This window comes from Hevea brasiliensis, chromosome 15 (assembly GCF_030052815.1).
Source record: "Hevea brasiliensis isolate MT/VB/25A 57/8 chromosome 15, ASM3005281v1, whole genome shotgun sequence".
Classification (NCBI taxonomy): Eukaryota; Viridiplantae; Streptophyta; class Magnoliopsida; order Malpighiales; family Euphorbiaceae; genus Hevea; species Hevea brasiliensis.
This window is the reverse complement of record NC_079507.1, coordinates 49477303-49492509: the sequence shown is the minus strand read 5'-3', so window position 1 is coordinate 49492509 and position 15207 is coordinate 49477303. Positions and strand designations below refer to the sequence as shown.

Sequence of the window (15207 nt, the reverse complement as noted above, 5' to 3'; positions counted from 1 at the left end):
CTTATAATATAAAAAGTGAGTCTCACATAATTGTAAGAGATAATATATATACACCAAATATACTTAATAATTTCTCATTAAATAGATCTAAATATTGGTAGTCAACAACTATCGATTAAAGCTAAAGTTAACGATTAAAATTTTCAACTTTCAATGATATATTTATAATTTTGAATTATGTTAGGGGTGAATTGTACACTAGACAATTATCCTACTATTCTTTAAAGCACTATGAACATTAGTGCTTTCCACTAAAGTTAAACAATCGAAATTTTCAGCTTTCAACCATATAGTTTTAATTTTGAACCTCATTGTGCCAAAAAATAAAAAAAAGTATCCAAGAGGGAATGAATTGAGAATTAGACAATTTTTCACCATTGTTCAAAGCACTATGAAAAACTAGAGTTATGCAATGCAGTGCATAAAAACTCAATTTTATTTTTATATTTATTGGGAGAGTTTAATTTAATTTAATATAATTTTAATTTTTTATTTAATTTAGTCTAAAAATTTTAATTTAAGTTAAATTTAGCCTAAAAATTAAGAAAATAAAGAAATTAAACTTCTTAATTTTTGTGTTTAACTCAAGAAATTAAAAAGTTCAGTTCTAAATTAAAAAAACTGAAATTCTTAATTTAAATTAAAAAATTAAGAAATTTAGTTAATAAATTTTAAGTTTTAGGCTAAATTAATATTAAATTAAAACTTTTAGGCTAAATTAGATAAAAAATTAAAAATTGATAAAATTAAACTTTTCCAATAAGCATAAGAGCTAAATTGATTTTTTTTTAATAAGTACAGGGATTAAATTGAATATTTTGCCTTGAAAAAACAAATATCAAACCTGTTTAGGTTTATAAGGGTTAGTGTATTTGAGTAAGATTATCATGATTTTATTAAAAATAAATATAGTTATTGTCCCTTTTAGTCATTTTTCTTCTAATAGCATTTTGCAAAGTAATTTTAATCAAACACAAACAACTTTTCTTATTTACAACTTTTTATATTTTATTATCAAACAGATAAATTTTTTTTTAAAACAATAATTTTATAATTTAATTAACGGTTATAAAGTAGCAATAGCAAAATAGAATAGTAATGATAAATAGGGCTAATTATTAAATACATAAAAAAATAATACTCTCTTTTACATAAAAATAAGTCCTTCTTATAATGTAGAAAGTGAATCTCACGTTATTATGAGAGATAATATATATACACTGAATGCACTTAATAATTTCTCACTAAATAGATCCTAAATATTGGCAGTCAACAACGATTAATTAAAGCTAAAGTTAACAATTAAAATTTTCAACTTTCAATGATATATTTATAATTTTGAATTATGTTATCTAAAAAAAAATGTTCAAAAGAGGGATGAATTGTACACTTTTCAATTATCCAACTATTCTTCAAAGCACTATGAACATTAGTGCTTTCCACTGAAGTTAAGAAATTGAAAATTTCAGCTTTCAACCATATGGTTTTAATTTTGAGCCTCATTGTGCCAAATATATATATATATATATATATATATATACACACACATATATATCCAAGAGGGAATGAATTGAGAATTAGACAATTTTTTACCATTGTTCAAAGCACTGTGAAAAACTAGAGTTATGCAATGCAGTGTACATGAAAGGAAGCTTAAAGGTGTTGCACAAAGGTTCAACGCTATTTTATAGAGGAGGAGGCCTAAGAAAAGCAATTAAAGACAACATTAAGGTCTAGTTAATTCATTCTAATGTTTGTAGTTTAATGAATGTGAAGTTCAGACCTAAGGCTTTTAATTTCATCATATTTATATATGATTACATTTTGTATAATTATGGCTACTTAATATTTTCATGATAAGATACTTGAATCTTATAGAGAATTAATTAGAAGGTTTTACGGACCAATTAAAAGCGCGAATATCTGTATCCTAAAGTTTAAAAAATTAAGTGATGAAAAAGGAATATCTATAAATATTATGACGTCTAAACTATCATTTTTTATGGTATTTTAAATTTATATGGTAATTTGATAGACACGATTCATGAAAGAAGAATAAATAATGCATACCACGTGTATAATTTGTGTCCACTAAAGAAAATTAACCAAAAAAAAAAAATTCTATTTGGTAATTTATAAGACCCTAAAGATTAAAGTTTACGACTTTAGTTGTAACCCTCGTGACTCTGAAACGACGTGTCATTTTGCTTCCCGTTCCAGTGTTTGAGGGCAATCCAAACGCAGATCGAAGCTAGATAATTTTTCTTTTTAATGGTCAACCTTCTAATTTTTTGCCAAGTTTCTACACGCTTAAAATTTCAGCTCGAAGAATGACAAAACTAACTCCACAGAATTCTAAATTATTATTATTTTAAGGTTTGATAAAAAGTTTTGGGTTATTACACCACCTCTCCCATCCTCGATCTACAGCTCAACCGTGTCTTCAACTGCTCAGGTTCGCTGATTTCCTGCATTGATCAGAATCCATGATGATGCAATCCTCTTGTGAAGTCCTGGCTCACTGACTTCAAAAATTAGGTTTATCATGCAGAGTACTCTTAGAAGAGCTGGCCACTGAATATTTTCTTTATTTGCACAGCAAATTTGTATATTTGAAGCCGATGAGAATTTGCTTTGAGAAATGAACGATAGGGATCAACTTCAATGGACAAGGTTAAAACTCCTGCTTCCCCTAAGCTACTACTACTGCTTTTGGCCATATAAAGTAAAGGCAGCAATGTTGAGCTCCAATCTAATCTAATGGCCTGTATTTCGTGGCCATCTTTTCTTGCGAGTGATTAATATTTGCCATTCAATGACGTGTCCAGCCAACATATTGGGCACAAAAAAATCAAAGCAGAGGGGCTTATGAGATCAGACGCAAACGTAATATATCAAATTTAGGTCATGACTAAGTTGTCAAATACAACATATCCAGGGACATTCATAATAGCTATAATGAGGTTCATATTAGTAATGAACTAAACCTCCGCAAATTTTGTTGATCAATCTCCTTGGTGCATAACCAAGTATACTAAATAAGAATAATGAAAACAAAAATAATCACCTAGTGAATGAGCAGAGTACAGTGTGCTTTTCAGCTCAAAACAATAATGAAGCCTCTGTCACCCATCTCTGCTCTTGGCTTTCATTATAATTCAACCCTAGGTAAGCATCTTCCAGCCACAGGAATCACCTGCCTGTGTTGTGATTCACAAGTGTAAGTAGCCGTGTGCTGTGATTCTCAACCATAGATAAAGGTACGCTGATAATAGGATAATAATCATCACATCCATCATATCATCTGACTCAATCAGATAAGCCGGCCTTCTTCTTGAGGTGCTCCTTGAAGTCCATTATATCGCCCTCCCATCGCGTGACAGCTTGATTTTCACACACCCATATCTCCTCTGCCACCTGGTTTATAAGCCTGAAATCATGGCTAACGAGAACCAGACCACCATCCCATTCATTTAATGCCTCGGCCAGAGAGTCGATAGTCTCAATATCCAAATGATTTGTTGGCTCATCCAACAGCAGCAAGTGGGGCTGCCTATAAGCTAACCAAGCAAAAATCACTCTGCTCCTCTGCCCATCTGACAAATTCTTCATTGGCATCACCTGGGCTTTGCCAGTCAACCCAAATTTCCCAATTGCTGCTCTCATTCTTTCTTCCTCGTTCCCTGGATATTCTTTTATCATAAATTGTAAGGCGGACATATCTAAGTCAAGTTTCTCAGCCAAATGCTGATGAAATTGTGCAATCCTCAAGTGATTGTGCCGCCGAACCATGCCATCAGTAGGGACCAAATCTCCAGTCATAAGCTTCAATAGTGTGCTCTTCCCAGCACCATTGGGCCCAACTAGAGCAATCCTAGAGTCCAGATCTACTCCAAAGTCAAGGTTCTTGTAGATGAGATTATCAGGAGTATAGCCAAATGTAACTTCCACAAACTGAAGCACAGGAGGTGGCAGCTTCCCAACATCAACAAAACGAAAGACCAGAACCTTGTCTCTGACAACCTTCTCAGTAAGCCCACCCCGCTCCATTTTTGCAAGGGTTTTCTCCTTGCTCTGTGCTTGACGGGCTAATTTTGCTGAACCGTGCCCAAATCTGGCAATGTACTCCTTCATTGAAGCAATCTGCTCCTGCTCCCACTTGTACTGTTTCATCTGATTCTCCTCCAGTTCAGCACGTGTCTGAACATATTGATCATAGTTCCCAGTGTAGATCTTCAATTTCTTGTTTTGCATGTGTATAATATTTGTGCAGACACCATTCAAGAAATCCTGGGAGTGAGACACCACAACTAGAATGCGATCAAATCTCTTCAAAGTTTCCTCCAACCAGACACAGGCTTCTAAATCTGTCATCATGGAAAAAAAAAATTAATTGTTAATATGACAACTTAAAACTTCCCTCCAGATGGTAAATGAAATTTCAAGGGTTAAATGCACATCGATGCGGTACCAACAATTAAATATCCATCCCAAGGGAAACAAAAACAGTATGCCATAGTTTCCCATATTTTATTTCAGGCAAAATAAAATGCAACTCTGAAAAGCAGATAAACTTTTCATGTCAATAACCAACAACTCAAGGCATTCTAAAAATGTTTATAACACCTCAGAATTGTACAATTGTAATATTTCAACAGATAAACCATCATTAACATGTTTATCCCCGCTAGTACCAGAATGTTATACATTAAAGGTGTTTAAGGAAAAAAAAAAAAGAAAATAATTAAAAAGCCATAAAGATTCTGGCCCACATGCTCATATATAAAAATAACAGATGTCATAAATTAGTAGAGCAACCTTATCCATTGCGAGAAAATGAAAATACACGGGAATAACAATGCCAACTTTTTTTTTTTTTGTGGGGGGGGGGGGGGGTGTGGGAATAAAAATTTCAAACCTAGACAAACATGTAAAAAGCATGCAACAGCCAGGAAATGTTTTAACATCCCAAGCAACATCAGGCACCCAACAAGCTTACCAAGATGATTGGTAGGTTCATCAAGCAAAAGGATTGTAGGGTTCATGAACAGAGCCCGAGCTAATGCAATCCTCATCCTCCAGCCACCAGAAAAATCCCGGGTTTTCTTTGACTGCATCTGCTTGTTGAAACCCAGACCATACAATATCTCAGCAGCACGTTTTTCAGCTGTAGATGCATCTATAGCCTCCAAACGTTCATATATACGTTCAAGAGTCTCTCCACCTCCATCCTCCTAAAGCCAAGACAAATACAATTCATTCAGAAGTCATTACAATACTCAGCAACGAAAGGCCCGTTTAGTTGAAATGTGAAAATCAGAAATGGAATGGAGCGGAGTTGGAAAAAGGAATGGGTTTTTCCCACTTCAGTGTTTGGTTAAACAACGACCAGAAATTCAATTACTTAAAAGGTTGTTTGGTTGCTGTTAATGCTTGAATCGAAATCAATACAAAATTTCCCTAAAAATTCAAATAGAAAATATAAACATAAATAATTAATAAAATTTGCTATATCATTTATATTTTAGATTGAATACATATTTTTCAAAATCACACACATGCATACACACATGCACGCTAACACACACACACACACACACACATGCACACGCTAACACACACACACTAACACTAGCATAATATAAAATTCATTGAATACACACACAGACACACACACATTGAATATATATTTTATATTGAATTATTATTTATTTAATTAAATAATTTTATTTCTAAAATTTTCAATTATTTTTGTTATTTTATTTATTTCAAGTGGCAAGCTCATGTTGATAAAAAATTTTTAAATTATTAATTTGTATTTATTTATTTTGATACTTCTAATTCTATATATTTTATTTATAAATTTTAAAAGCCACACACCAATTTTTCGCAAGTTCAACTCCCATTTCCCATTGGGATAATCACATTTTGATTCCCACCCATTTTATGGTATAGCTCATTCTAATTCCAATTTCAACCTACTTTTTGCCTAACTGAACAGCCCCTAAGATCTGAAACACCCAAGTTATTGGGTACATTGACATACCTGTGTACCTAAGATTTCAGCTTCCTTCTCCAATTTCACCCTCTCCTCATCACAGCTAATGACAGCCTGAAGTGCAGACATGTCAGAAGCTTCAATTTCTCTGGTGAGGTGATATATATCCATGTGTTCTGGAATTGGAAGCTCACGGCAACCTATTGCAGTTAAGAGTGTTGATTTCCCACATCCATTTAATCCCAGCAATCCATATCGTCTGAAATATTAACACACAAAACATCCATCAAGCAATTGTTCCATAAGGAATGGTATAGAGTTGAGTGAGAAGGTAGGATAACAAACCTGCCATAGTTAAGCTCAAGCAGAGAATCGACAATGAGATCATGTCCATGGAAAGTAACTGATAAAGACTCAATCTGCAATTAGAAGATAGGTTAGTTAATCACCAAAACATCATTTTCAGAGCAACAATTCAACTCCATATAAAAGTACAAAAATACTTATCACTCAATATTGCCTCCTCTAAGCAGTGCCCACAAGGATGAACAATTGCTTATATTCACAATGAAAATTTCTAGTAATTATAGGTGGCATCAAGAGTTGTCAGAATGCCCTGGTGACAGACCCAGCTGCTCGCCTAGCCACTTGTCTAGGTACACCAAGCTAGCAACAATAAGCTAGTAATGAGACTCATTATGCCAACATTATTCATACTATTTTAAAAACCTAATATATCATGCTGACATTAATTTTTTTCTGGTATATACCTATGATATGAATGTAGGAAGACATCGATTTATGAGAATAAGTTCTCACAACATTTTATTTAATTTATCATTGACCATCTGAAACATGTATCCAGTACAGAAGCATCCTATTTTAGGACTAGCATTAGAGAAACAGGAAATCCCAATCCTGAACTGAACACTACGCCAGCTAATTACCCCTTTTAATTTGCAGAGTTTCATCCATTCCTGTAAATGATTTTCACATCCAACGTATAATCTTATCAGCACTTGATTCCAAAAACTATAATTTGGGAAAAAAAAAAAAAGAACCATCTCCGTGACTAAAAAAGTTTAATCTTCTTTCAGTATTTAATAAGACACTGTTATAACAAAAGATTAACCAAAAACTGTAAAAATCAAATGAAAAGGTGAAAAAAAAAACATGTCAAATCGAAAAAAATTCTATAAAAATCACCTAAAAACCTAAACAAATAAATAAAACCTAATATTTCCACAAGACCATTTGTAATAAATACAGAGAGATCGATGGCAATCAACTTACGCGAATATCTCTGGAAAGAGGATGAGAACATAGGACGCCGGTACAAGTCCGATCCGATATCTGAATAGCGCCAACCCCATTCGACAAATTGTCAACACTTCCATTATCAGCCGAAGCAGCAGCAGCAGCAGCAGCAGTAGCTTTGGACGATGCAGCTGCGGCAGCTGCCTTTCCACCCCTCTTAGCCGCCGCCGCCGCCTTCTTCTGTGCGGCCTTCTTTTTGCTGGCGTCGGAAACCATCCTTGAAACATTTAAAAACCAAAAATTAGCTACTAAAATGCAGAGAAAAATCCATATTCAAAATTAAGTCAGAAGACAAACCTTAGATAGAAAAGGAGGGGACAGATCTGTGGATCTAGTGTTTCTCTTGCTGATGAATTGGTTGAGGGCAAAACCCGACGATTAGGGTTAGGGAAAAGAGGGTTTGTTAAGGGGAGGGGTTTTGCGTATTTATAGAAGGAAGGAAGTGAAAGGATGACACGTGTAAGGTAGTTTTCTCAAGTTAACATAGACTTTGGCAGCTTGAAGTTGCGTACCGTACCGGAACTTTGTTTAGTGAGTAGCCAAGGTCGGTTTCGAAACGACGACGTTTTGATGAAGCCCATTATTCAGCTCAGGCCCAGATCAAACAACGTCGTTTTGACGCTGCCCTCAATCTTTAATTGAGAAAGAAACAGCTTGTGTCGGTTTGGGCCTGGCTCTCACTCGTTGCAGTGTGTATTCGAGTGTGATTGGTTTTAGAGAAAGCGAAGGAAATGATAAGAAAATTTTGGAATTTCGAGTAAATTAATGGTCTTTAGGGGTTTTGCTTAGTTGGGTGTTCCATGATTACTAAGCTTAGTGTAAGATTAAGCAGGTAGGTTATGGTGAGGAAAGAAAGCACAGTGGTGAGCTAATTTGCTCGTTGATGGCAACAAATATTGCGGGTAAATTCTCAAGCTTTTCAATTGATTCAATTTTGTCCGAATTTGATGTGTGATGATTTAATATTTGACTTGCATCTTTAGTGATGAGGGTTGGTTTTGTTTATTGAGGACTTGTGTCTTTGGTATATCTCTACGGTTTCAAATTTTCATTCTTTAAGTTTACATCCTCCTACATATAAGCTACTTCAGAAGCTTCACTATTCACAACAATTGCTTCACTGTAGCATAGAATCTAGCTTTGCTAAAATGGTTGATCCAGTGCACACTTGTGACCTTTTAAGGAGAGTTGATATACACAATCTTATCCTCCTTTTCAGAGAGACTGTTTTCGTGGCTTGAAACTGTGACCAGCAGGTCACAAATGGAGTAATTGTACCCACTCTTATTCTATGTATATACCTAGCTTTCATGTATGTATATAATTGTACCCACTCTTTACTTATATGCTATCTGCCATAAATCATAAGACTTGTAAAATTTAGATTTAATACATTGTTTTGTATCTGGGTTTTCCATGAGTATTTTAAATCCAGAAGTGGATATAACATATGCTTATCCATATCCCATATTTTGCCTTTTTTCAGGTACCTTGAATTTAGTTCCTTTTTTTTCTTTGATGGGTTGGGATCTAGACAGGTTATCTGGATTATTACTTGAATAGACTCTTGCATTTATTAATCAGGGAGTTGTGAATGCTAATGTATGTGGCTATTAATAATTTCAATTTATATATTTTCTTTTAATTTTAGTATATAAAAATAATGTAATGTTTTTATTAATTATTTTAAATTTTATTTTTATTACTTTTATCTGTCAAACTTTTTAATAAAGATTTCATGATATAAATAATTAAAATCTATCTATATATAATATAGATATAAATATATGTAATTAATATATGTTAATATATTGTAAGTTACCTTTTAATAATGTCTATCTATTGTCGTATTAATAGAGTAATTATTAAATAATTTATATCTTACATGTAACAAAGAATGCCTCGTGACGATACAAAATGTCAAGTGTTAGTCACGTGATAATACTAGAAAATAGAATGCCACATAGTATTCTCTTGGGAACACCTTCCTACTTTATATATATATATATATATATATATATATATATATATATATATATATATATTTAGGAGGTGGCTTGAAGAATTAGTTCTATTAATTTGGAAATTTTTCTTCCACTGTAACATATGATTCCTCTCTTCTCTAGCATGTAGGGTTGTTGTGGACTTCCTAACAGTTATGAGGTTTCCAAACCAGTGGCTATGGAACTTTTGAAGTATGATCTCATGAAACACCTATATTCAGTACCCATTCCAATTCCACTTAACCTGGTTCTTATGTAAACATGTTATATTTTGGTACTACGATTTGATATACTTGGTACATATTTGGCACGCTCCTAGGACTTTAAGGATAGGCTGGCTATACTATAGTGAATGTTCATTTAATTCCCATTTCATCCAAAACATGTTGAGTTTGTAATGATGTTTATTTGCATGATCTATTTTAGCCTTCTGTAGTGAGCATGTCCTTTGAGTTATCTTAAGGATGTTTGCTACCTTACTATTCAGAGCCAGATAGATTCTTCATTCATCTTTAAACTTTATTAGATTAGTGATTGTGTAAGCATCCAATCTGAACAACAAGTAGTTGATATACTTTTGGCATCCATATGACTTAAAAGAGTTAACCTTAATAATGCAATTTTAGTGAAAGTTTTGTGGGTGGTTGGTGATGACGCTAATGAGATGATTGAAGTGCAGAAGCAGTGCCTTACATGTGCGTTATTTAGTTGCATGAGATAAATTTGAATGTTATTGCTTGTTGAATCTTTTGAAATTATGTTTGATTTTAAGAAACCATATCATTTCTATGCTCTTAACTGCTAAGATAGTAATGGTGGCGCGTGGAGGCTTGCGTTGAAATCAACATTCAAAAGAATGAAAACAACATTTTCTTAATTCTTTTTGCTATGATTTGTTGATTGTTTCATTCTGTACCTACTGCTAAAGATGATAAATTCCTAAACTGATAATTGTTTTGTATCTAAACATAATTTCTGGAGAGTTAAAAGAATGACAGTTTTGAAAAGGTACGCATTGAGATTGTTTATATCATTGAAGTACATTACAGCAAATGTTGTAGGCAGAAACAATGGGAGGATTGTTGCAACATCATCAACAGTTTAGCATTCCATCAAGAATGCACTTGAATGTGGTTGGTCCTGCAATGCCAAAGCTGCAGCAGTTGTTGGAGAGTTGTTGGCCATGCCTCTGAAGGTGGAGGGTCTTGACCAGGGACAATATGGAAGAGGAATTCATGTCAATCTAAACAAAGAGATTGAGAAAGAAGGTTTTAAAAATCAAACCAAGATCTGGGCTATTGTTAATGCCCTTAAAAACAATGGAGTTAAAATTATTTTGGAAGATCTAGGTGACAGCACATCTAGAACAAAATTCCCATGAGCTTTTCCCAGTTTTTCTGTTAGTTTCTGTTGTGGAAACCTGGGAAAGAATATGAAAGATAACCTGAAACATGTTTGACTGTTATGTAAATCTGTGGGTGGTGCTAGACCAGCGAAAAGTTTATTGCCTCCCAACTTCTGAGCGACGGATTTCCAGAAAGCTCTTGCCTTACAAATGGAAATTATCATCTGTTGAGCAAAGGTGACTTTATTCTACCCAAAAGCCTGAGGTTATTGACGTCCTATATGCCACTGCACCTTTTTTTTTTCCCCAAATTTTATAATTGTGTATATTACTTCATGATTAGTACCACTAATGCTTTCATTTCAACCCCAGTGGTCCAAGCACAAAGTCATGCAAATCACAATTAGAATTATTATTATTATTAGTGGTGTTGGCAGTAGTGGAGGTTCATAATCACACCAGATGATAAAATTTAGATTATTTTTTCATTTGATTACAGTTTAATTTTATTTAACATGATGTAATGCCAAATTTTGAAATGCCAATTACCAATATTGCAAGAATAACATGGTTTAATTTTCAGGAGAATCAACATTAAATAAGAATGCATATGGTGTTCACTGATCAAAATTGCATATCATATAGAGCAACAAATGAAACAGAAATAAAAGATTCTGAAATAGAAATCGAAGCACAAGCATAAAGATGTTTTAGCAAGAAAACAAATAAAAAAGCCGGAATCCAGAATGAATAAAGATGGAAGAAAAAGCTAATTAGTCCTTGTAAAGCAAATAGAGAAAACTATATGGGACTCTGAAAATACCCATGAAATCTCTTCTTAGATGGCTAAACTGCTTCAGGGGAGAGAAGGAGAGTAAATCATCGATTTGCAGCAGACGCTTCATAAATATTTTTCACATCCAGTTACACAGATACATTTTAACATGTCTTAAACCACATTATCTAATGCTAGCAGAAAATACATCAAAAACTACAAACACAGAGTTATTTCTATTAAATTGCACAAGCAGCAGCAGTCCTAATTGTTCTACAAACTTAACCAGGAAAGGGAGAAAGAAATATGTATTATAGTGATAAAGTAGCAAACTACCAGAAGTGAGAGATTCCATATCACCACTTTTTATGGTTCACTAGTCACTGGCACCTTCTCATATACTTTCAGCTCGTTAAATCTTTTCGGCAGGAAACAACGACCTCCATTGCGCTGCTGCAAGTATATGATTGCAGCAGATAGCAGACCTCCAAGAGGAATGATCACATCCCAAGCAGTGGAGTAATAATCTGCAGCAGGATTGGCATACATGTACGACCAATCGAAATCATCATTGTAGTAGTGTGCCCTGTAAAGATCATAAGTGTGCGGTAGCAAACGCACAAATGTTGTCCCTATGTAGAAGAAACAAGAGAGAGCATTCTCTCTTGAGTTGTGGAAAATGTTGAGGATGATTTGAGGGAGAAGGAAACCATCAAGTATCAATCCGGCATAAGACCTTAAGCCCAACCAAAGGGAATGCTGGTGATTGTATATGTAAGTATAATTCATATCCTTTCCAATATTGTCATTCCTCCAGTTCACATAGAAAGCAATCAAGCCTCCGGTTATATATAATGGTAGAGACAGATAAAGTGTCTTCTTCTCAGCAATCCAGGAGGCTTTCGAATTTCCGTCAGCCCACCGTGCAGACAATACAAGCTGCAGAAGTCGGACTTTCAGCAGAAATGCTACCATTGTCACTGCCCTTACGATCACCTCATTCATTTCAAGCAATCCCCCACTCCCCCGTTGGAAAGATTGGCGATTTTGCTTCGAAAAGAACAAGGCTTCAATGTTCAGCACGAGAGGGATCATGTGCCCCAGAGTAAGTACCACAAGCATGAGAAGTGAGATGTAAGGAAACATATTAGGATGCTTCTTTAAATAGAAGATTTGGTATCCCACAAAGAAACATACTAGGGTATTCGAGACCAAAGCCATAATGATCTCCAAATCCATCCTCAGTATTGATTCCCTTGCATATCGACCATTGAAGGAAACTGCAGAAAAGGAAAGAGGCTGTAAGTAATGAGGATCGGATTCTTTCCTTGTGCTCTTCATAGTTCCCTGGATATAATTGTTTGAATCTACTGGAGGAAACTCAAGATTAACAAGAAATTCACAGTCCATCAAATCATCATCTGTATGATTGTTTGAGCCGAGATATCTGCAGCCCACCATGCACATAACTCCTGTTTCAGGATCATAAATTCCCTCAGCAAAAATTTCAACTTGAGAATACTCATTCAAGGAGGAATTGAATGATGGGAAATTCATTTTGTAGCTGATGTTCAAAGGACTGATGTGTTGATTTTTTCCTTCATGCAGAGAGTTCCTTGAACTGGAAAATGGCATGGAGTACCCGTTCCATACTGGAATTTGATCACCTATAAAGAGGGGGCTTGCATAGCCCCATCCAATTCTTTTTCCACTGGAATTCTTGACTGACATATCAAATTGCATGTCATATGAATTTGCATCTGGGTATTGGGTTTCTTTCTTTCTTGCTGGCTGCTTCTTCAGGCATGAATTTGTTGCTCTATCAACAAAGGTATACTCATATTTAAGCCCTGGAATCCCACGCAACACACCCCTGTAACTTTGAAACCTGATCCTCTTGAAGTAACCCGACTCATTTGCACCTTTGTTGCTCCAAATATGTCCCACAATAGCACTATTCTTTCTGACTGACCAAACAGAAGGGAACCTTAAACTCATCCTTATTGAGCAATCCTCAACAAGAGAACTATTCAAAGAATTTGTTGCAGTCGAAATTCGACAAGCAACAATACATAGCTGATTTTTCTTGGAATTCCATGATCCTTCTGCAACTAATGTTGTATTTGGACTGAAGGGGAGATAATAATCAGCATAGCTACTGTTGGGAAATTCTAACAGAAATCTCAGACTTGGTCTATCATGTAAACATTCAATTAAACTCAAGGACATCACTCCTGGCAAAAATCCAACACCCTCACCCAAAGGATTACAATTCTTTGCAGAATCACAGCCACTTGCATACATTAATTGGAATGAATTGCTCCCCTGTGAAAACACCGAGCAAATTGATTTACTCAGTGGTAAGGTGAGAGAACTTTTTGCATCATCAATCTCACCAGTACACACAGAATCAAGTTCTTTTGAAACCTCAGTGTATATATAATTCATTCGAGGGAACATCAAGAGCGAAATTGGTTTGAAATAACTCGAATCATCAGCAGAGTTCAAGCTCTCCAATGTTCCTCTAATCAAACTAGTAATCTCATTTTCACTCTTAACATCATTAAGCTTAAGAAGAGCTTGAAGAACACGAGCTTTACCTTCATGTGAGTAAGTAGAACTCGATCCCACCATACAAAGCTTCCCAGTAGATTTTGACCAGAACCCTTCTAATTCCAAACTCAAAACACCCCTCTCAGACCAACTAGAAATGACCTGTGGAGAATACGAATAGCTGTATGTAACATCCTCCACATAATAGCTACTTCTTGAGGGTTGGAGGATCAAGCTCGCCTGAACTTTGTATACACCATCAAGATCAGTGCTGTGGACGTGATGTGAGCGAATCACTAGGACTCTCCTTTCACCTGATGGGTAGTAGCGGTAGTAGCGAGTTGAGTTTGACCTCGAGTTTGAATGACTAAACATTCCATCCCCACCAAGGAAGTAACCTTCCTGGTTTGGAGGAAAAGGGATGGTGGTGAATTCAGGAGAAGTAGGAGGAGATTCAGGGACAATCTTGGCACAGTTATCATGGTAATCTGGGATGTCAGGGTGGGAGCAAGAGACAATATTTGCATAAAATAAGGTGGTAAAGACTAGGAATGTTGCAGTACTGTGAAGCCATGATAGTTTATACCATGAACTAGGAGAGATAAGCATAGAGAAACTCATAGCTATGGTTTTAATTTTTTTCAAGCAGGGAAGATGGAGAGTGAGGCCTGAACTTCCATAGACTACATATAAATATATCAGCGGATAACGAGTGGCTTAGCGGTATCAGTGTCATTTACGTCTGGTTAGCTGTAAATTAATTTTGATTTAAAATTTAAGGAATTGGAAATAGACTATAAGATCCTCTTGTTTATTTTAATTTCAATTTCAATCTCAAATTTAGTTTGATTTGATTTTAACTAAATCTAATGATTAAAATATTTTAAAAAATTTTAAAAAAAAAAAATCACTGTAATTAAACTCGATTTAAATCAAATTGAACCAATTTAATTTCGATTCTAAATCAGAATATGGTTGAATTTACTTCTTTGGAACTATTAAATTTTGAATTTGAATACCAGAAACCAAATGAAGAAAAATGTAGCAGTGGATAATAATAATAATTATAATAAAAGGGCATATTGCATTGACTTGGAGAAAATTGGCAATTAGTGAGTCTTGGAAAAAACAGAACATCTCAACATCAATCCCGCTAAGGCTTGGAAAAAGCCTATGAAGACTTGAGAAATTTCCAGGCAACCAAGAAACGTCAACA

The 15207-nt window shown here is 34.7% G+C and overlaps 2 protein-coding genes and 1 pseudogene across 2 annotated transcripts; 1 reads left to right on the top strand and 2 right to left on the bottom strand.

Annotated features, from left to right (window-relative positions):
• Positions 1-2874: 2874 nt before the first annotated feature.
• On the bottom strand, positions 2875-7776 carry LOC110664411 (ABC transporter F family member 1). Its single transcript, XM_058136008.1, has 6 exons — positions 7613-7776; positions 7292-7532; positions 6344-6417; positions 6047-6257; positions 5000-5234; positions 2875-4367 (listed from the first exon to the last, which is right to left on the bottom strand). Exons 2-6 carry the CDS (start codon positions 7529-7531, stop codon positions 3310-3312), a joined length of 1818 nt encoding a protein of 605 aa, XP_057991991.1. The 5' UTR covers position 7532; positions 7613-7776; the 3' UTR covers positions 2875-3309.
• Positions 7777-10179: 2403 nt separating this feature from the next.
• On the top strand, positions 10180-11084 carry LOC110664412 (uncharacterized; annotated as a pseudogene).
• Positions 11085-11804: 720 nt separating this feature from the next.
• Positions 11805-14612, bottom strand: LOC110664410 (uncharacterized). The gene has a single exon (XM_058137086.1). It carries the CDS (start codon positions 14610-14612, stop codon positions 11805-11807), a length of 2808 nt encoding a protein of 935 aa, XP_057993069.1.
• Between the last annotated feature and the right edge of the window lie 595 nt (positions 14613-15207).